The sequence below is a fragment of the Numida meleagris genome, chromosome 22 (genome assembly GCF_002078875.1).
Source record: "Numida meleagris isolate 19003 breed g44 Domestic line chromosome 22, NumMel1.0, whole genome shotgun sequence".
Taxonomy (NCBI): domain Eukaryota; kingdom Metazoa; phylum Chordata; class Aves; order Galliformes; family Numididae; genus Numida; species Numida meleagris.
Genome location: NC_034430.1, coordinates 4,255,785 through 4,261,738, shown reverse-complemented (window position 1 = coordinate 4,261,738; position 5,954 = coordinate 4,255,785). Strand labels below are relative to the sequence as shown.

The window sequence follows — 5,954 nt, the reverse complement described above, 5'->3', positions numbered from 1 at the left end:
TCCGCCCCCAACCCGGTTTTATTTTTTCCTTCTTGCCACGGTTTGAAAAGAATTAATTTTCTAGGTCATTTTGCATGGGATCAGAACAAGGATCTACAGCTGAGCCTGTGGAGGACGGGAGAAGTGCGCGCACGCAGCCGCACGGCGCAGCAAAGCAGAACGCCAGGCGCGGGCTGCCAGCGTGCAGGCGGCCAAAAAGCAGACGGGAAAACCAAACCGGGGACGTTAGTGGGGAGAAACTGGGACATGGCAGCCCCAGCTGGTATCCGATTTCAAAAGCCCATGTCTTACCACAGACGCATGTCTCGGAGCTCTGCATTTCACAGCAGCAGCATGGGGTTATGTGTTCCCCTCGAAGCATGAACAAAGCTGCCATGAATGCTAATGCAGCGAGCCAGCTGGGGCAGGGGAAGGGGAAGGAGATCTGTGAGCTCTCGCCTCGGCCCCGCAGCTCAGGGGCTGGATCCCGGTGTCCATCCCTTGCCCGCAGCTGCGTCCATTCACCCTGGACTCTATTTTGGGGTTGGAGCAGCTGCTCAGCACCCCAAGGCAGGTAGCCCTGTCTGTGTCACTAGATGGCACCAGCAGCCCCACAGCCAGCCCTGGTCCCCCAGGTTGGGGTCCCGGTCCCCATGTCAGGCTTGGGAGAACTGGGGTGCCTGTGCCCCACGCAGGACAGGGGGTCAACAGCGATGTGCCTTGCCAAAGGAGCAGTTACACAGGACAAAGCTCAGGGAGATGCGGGAGCCACCAGTATCCCCATCTGCCTCCATCTTTCCCAGTTTTTTTGGGTGGTGAAAGCTGTTTGCTCTGCTCTGTCCTGAATCACTGAGGCCCTGTGCCCGTTCCAGCCTGGCACCCATGTGTCCCAGCAGCACGCTTGCTCCTCCACCGCCGCACAGAGGTAGCAGGAGCCGCCTCGATGCGTAGGGAAGAAGGAGGAAAAAAGCAGGAAAAGCAGCAGGAAGATACTTGAATTCAGGCCCATCAGCAGCTGAACTGCTGCTCTTTGGTGAGGCTGTGCTGGAAGGTTGTGTCTCTGGCTGGGATTCAGAGAGCAGCTCTATAACAGCTGAGAAGGGGGCAGGGAGCGGGGGCTCCCAGCACGCTTCAGCTCCAGGTTTTGGTGTGTGTTTTCTGACACATGTGCTGAGCTGAACTCCTGATAAGCCATTCCACCCAGCAGTAAATCAGCCACCGGCAGCTGAGCCTTCTCCGGTTTCTCCTCCCGGAGCCAACACTTGGGCTTCCTGGAGGGTCCAGCTCTGAGCAAGCCCGGGGGGTCCCAGTGGCTGTTAACCCCTTGGGCCACCCGAGGGATGTGCCCCATCCCAGCGCTGGCTCCAGAGAGAGCTGTGGAGATGCTGTGCTGGTACCAAAGGTGGGGCTCAGTCACACCCAGCACTCCCCATCTTGACTTGCAGATATCACCCTGGGTGCTGGGGGCTCCCTTGGCACTGGGTCTACACCAGGAAATGCTGCAGGAACTCGGCCACTCTCAATGCTTGCTGTTTGCAGAGAGGGTGTGGAGTTAGTGAGTGCTGGTAACACCTGGGTCTGGTCAGTGACGGACCCACCTGTGCCTTCTGTGCTGCAGCACCTGCAGCAGGGCCAGGCACAAAGAGAGCAGGGCACTGCAGCAAGAGCAGGCAGGGCGTGCATGAATGCATGCACACAGGCAGGACGTGGAAGCAGGCAGGATGTGCATGCATGGTGTGGAAGCAGGGTGGAAGCAGACAAGGTGGAAGCAGGGCAGCTTGAGGCCAGCGGTTATGAAGGGCTGTGGCTCAGCTGGAAGCTGCAGCTGGGCTGGCTGCTCTCTGCAATGACCTCAGCGCCTCTGCCCCTGCAAGCAGCACATGTCGCCTGGTGGGGATTGATTTAACACGTGTGGTGGAGGAAATCGCTCTCACTCACTCTCTTTGTGCTGGGCTGGGTCTCCCAGCTCAGGTCTTGGCCCTCTCTCCTTTCCCAGCTGGTGTGAAACACAGACAGGGAAACAGGATAGGTGGAGGACATGCCCAGAGCAAATGGGCAGGATGGGAGGAAGAGAGCAAAGGGCTGTGGGGCTGCTTCATGCTCAAGCTCCCAGAGTGAGCACCCCTGGTGGTGCAAGCAGGAGGGGCCCAGGGCAGGAACCAAGAGACCCCCCAGCCTGAGCCAAGGGGCTCAGCTTCTCTATGCCGATATCCCTGGGATTTCTTTTTTTGGGGGGGAAGCACCTGCTCAGAGGGCTCTGGCCGTGGGGTTTGGGTGTGATGGGGAGAGCTTAGTGGCTGCGGGATGCAGCAAGATGCCATGGGATGCTATGGGATGTGACAGGATGCGATGGGATGCTGTGGGATGCAATGGGATGCCATGGGATGCCATGGAACGTGATGGGATATGAGGGGATGCCATGGGATACGATGGGATGCCTTGGGATGCCATGAGATGCTGTAGGCAGGTCACGCCGACAGCCTCACCCCTGCCCTCCCAGCCCCTCTCCAAGCGCGCCCCTTACCGAGGTACTGCCCTTTGCCTTCCCGAAATGGGGGTCCCAGGGGCCCTTTCACCATGGGCTGCATGTACTTGACCTGCGCGTATCCGGCCGCTCCTCCCGCCGCCGCCGCACGAAGGCCGACCAGCAGCAGCAGCAGCAGCAGCACCGCGGCGTCCGGCAGCATCCTGCTCCGCACCGCTCCTGCGGACAGAGCGGCAGTGAGGGGGGACCCCGGCAGCACCCCTGATGTGCACCCCATGTCCCGCGAGGATGGGTGAGCAGCACGCAGCCAGCCCCCCCGGGAAGGGCCCCGAAGGGAATGGAACCCCCCCAGTGAAATTTCCCGTTGTTTCACGCACCCCTGGGTGCGGGGAAAGCCCCCGTGGGAGCAGCAGCCCCGGCCCGAAGCTCCCATTGATAGAAAATGAACACCCTGTGTAAAGACTCCTCTCCCCCAGCAACGTTTTCAGTGCCGGCTCCGTGCGAACAGATTGATTTGCAAAGAGCGCTTATTTTTGGAAGCTTAAAGAACACGTGATGGCAAGGAGCTTTGCTGGTTGTTTCCCTCCTCCTCGCAATAATTGAGCCGTGGTGGTAATTAACGAGCATTAAGCCCTTCTTCGCCTCTCCCCGCCGGGGCAGGGCTGCTGCGCGCTGGGATTTCATCGGAATTTCCTGGATGGCTTTTGCTGAAACAGCAGTGAGAGAAAGAAGAAAGCTGCAGCGCGGAGGGGAAAAATAAATACATCAACACAAATAAAATTAAAGCAATTAAGAGAAGAGCAGCCCCCCGGCACGGGGCTGCTCGCTGGGCAGGTGTCGGACGGGTCCTGCGCGGCGCTGGGCGCTGCAGGAGGAGCACTGTGCCGCCGTGGTGCTGCCTGTCTGCGGGGTTTAGCAGAGGAACGCTTCTCTTTATGAAGCATTATTTTACAGGGATCTGTTTAAGGGGGAAAAGAATCCCGTTTTAAGGGATTGCAGCTGTAAAAATACGGTTTCTGCTAAATAAAAGCGGAGAACAAACCCCTGAATCAGCTATTTATTTGTTTGCCTTACCTGGGATGACCCCCGTGTCTCTGGCTCTGACTTCATCCCATCCCCTCCTTCTCCATCTTCCCTCTCTGCCACCTGGGTCTTACCCAGCCCTGTCCCCCCATGATGCAGTGTCCCCACGGATGCTCCTGCCTGTCCCATGCCCTGGGAGCAGCAGCTGGCACGGCGCAGCCGGAGCAGAAGGGGACGTGTGCTCTCCCTTAATGCAGCTGAGCAGTTCTGCTGCACTCCCGTGGGCTGTGGGGCTGGGATGAGGTGTGGGACCTCCAGCCCCACACGCCGTCCCCTGGTCCCACACCACCCAGTCCCCGCAGCTGGTGACTTTGTAACCCCCAAATGGAGACGTCTGGAGATCCATACCATGAATAAAGCGTGTATGAGGCTCTTTCATGCCCAAGAGCTGCATTATGCAGGGGTGATTAATTGCAATTAGCGGCCGCGCAATGGATCCGTCCTTTGAAGGCTGCGAGCTGGGGCTCTGCTGCTGCCCCTCCGTGGGGCTGAGAGCCAGCTGGGTGCCACCAGCAGGGATGAGCCCCGTGCTGGGGAGATGTCTTGGGGGCCGCCCCGCCACCAAGCACTGCAGGATGGGGACAGCCCCAGCGTGTCCCAAACGCAGCCGCAGCCCCACGCTGTACTGCAGCCCCACTACAACATCTCCCTCCAGCAAAAACAAGCGCAGCGGGAACAGATGGGGATGGGCAGTTTGTAAATAGGTGCGCTCAGGGGGTTCGGTGAGCTGTGCTGGGACCCTGCGGGGCTGGGGGCAGTGGGTGGCATGGCACAGACAGCCCTGGTATGGCATGGAGACCCCTGGTATGGCACAGAGACCTCTGATATGGCATGGAAACCCCTGGTACAATGTGGAGACCCCTGGTATGGCACAGACACCCCTGGTATGGCATGGAGACCCTGGTATGGCATGGAGACCCTAGTATGGCATAGAGACCTCTGGTATGGCATCGAGACCCCTGGTAAAATGTGGAGACCCCTGATATGGCACAGAGACCCCTGGTACGGTGTGGTGGCATGGCACAGAGACCCCTGGCACAGCACAGAGACCCCTGGCACAGCTTCAGAGCGCACAGCCGCTGCGCTCCCCCGGCACCGCTTGAGCAGGACGTGTTAAAAACCCCTGGCACGCAATGAAAGCACCGGGGAGAGAAAAATCTCACACTTCGAGTCCAAGAGCCGAGACAAGAAGTGTCACCTTGTTCTCACAGGAGCATGGGGCCTGGGGAGCCCTGCAGACAGGCTTTGCCTTGTGCTCCCAGCACCATCCGGCGCAGCCCCGGCACCTTCTCTGCTTTCGCCCCCAGCCCCGTGTCCCAGCCCCCGGCGCGGCCCTGCACACACAACCCCGCACTTGTTCGTAGGGCTGAGGCTGATTTATGGCCGCTGTTATTTAAATATGAACGACGGGGCCGGCAGGCAGCGCAGCGCCCGCTCACTCCGAGGCTAATTATTTTTAAGTCAATATAGGCGGTCTGCGGGGGACCTGCGCTTTGCGGTTGGAGGTCAGTGAAGCAGAGAAGTTGTTTAAACACAGCAGTAAAAGCACCATCAGTGTTGGGCACAGCAATCCCAGATCCAGCCCCGGATCCAACCGGAGATGTACCAACCTCTGGCCACACTCATGAGCCACCTGGAGGGCTGTCACAGCCCCGTGCCCATCTCTGCACCATGCACCGGGCATGGGGATAAGTGCCTGGGCATGGGGATGGGTGCAGCACCACGTAGCAAAACGTGTCCCCGAGCTCTGGGTGGACATTACAAGGAGAAAGCGTGGGGCAGCATCGGCGCGTGGGTGGGCTGCACTTGGCCGCCACCAGGTCCCATCCAGCAGCTCCATCCCCGGTCATTTGCAATAAAAAAAAAATACAGCAGGGAGCATTTCCAAGCCCAACACGGGGCTGGACAGACTCCAGCGGGAGGTAAATGATTGGGTTTGTGCTACGCATGCTTTAAAAATAATAATAATAAAAGGAGGCACAAACGAAAAGTGAGCTATTGAAAGGGCGAGCGAGCACGGTGTTTCCGCAGGACGGGCTGCGGGAGCCAAAGCAGCGCGCGGCCGAGCAGCGCAGGAGCGCGGGGAGAGGCTTGGCACAGCGAGCCCCTAATGCATGACGCCGGATCGCAGCCAAAAGCTGCTGTACGCACTGCACGGATCCAGGGCCTCGCCCGGCCTTCATCAGAGGGAACAAGAAAACATTTTCTTTGACGAAAGAAAAACATCCCACCCCATCTGCACGCAGCTTCCTGCTGCCCCGGTGCACCCGCATCTGGCACCGGTACAGGGCTGGCTGGGCATGGCGCAGCATGGCACCTTGTTGTGTGGCACAGCATCACGTTGCATGGCACAGCATCATGTTGCATGGCACAGCATCACACTGCATGGCACAGCATGGCACAGCAT

At 59.2% G+C, this 5,954-nt stretch overlaps 1 protein-coding gene across 1 annotated transcript in view; it reads right to left on the bottom strand.

Annotated features, from left to right (window-relative positions):
• The window catches only part of COL8A2 (collagen type VIII alpha 2 chain), a 24,345-nt gene that overhangs the window by 4,356 nt on the left and 14,035 nt on the right, over positions 1-5,954 (bottom strand). Inside the window, exon 2 of the mRNA XM_021375504.1 lies at positions 2,504-2,683. Within this exon, the coding sequence (XP_021231179.1) occupies positions 2,504-2,666 (163 nt within the window). The 5' untranslated portion in view covers positions 2,667-2,683. The remainder of the gene's footprint in view (positions 1-2,503; positions 2,684-5,954) is intronic.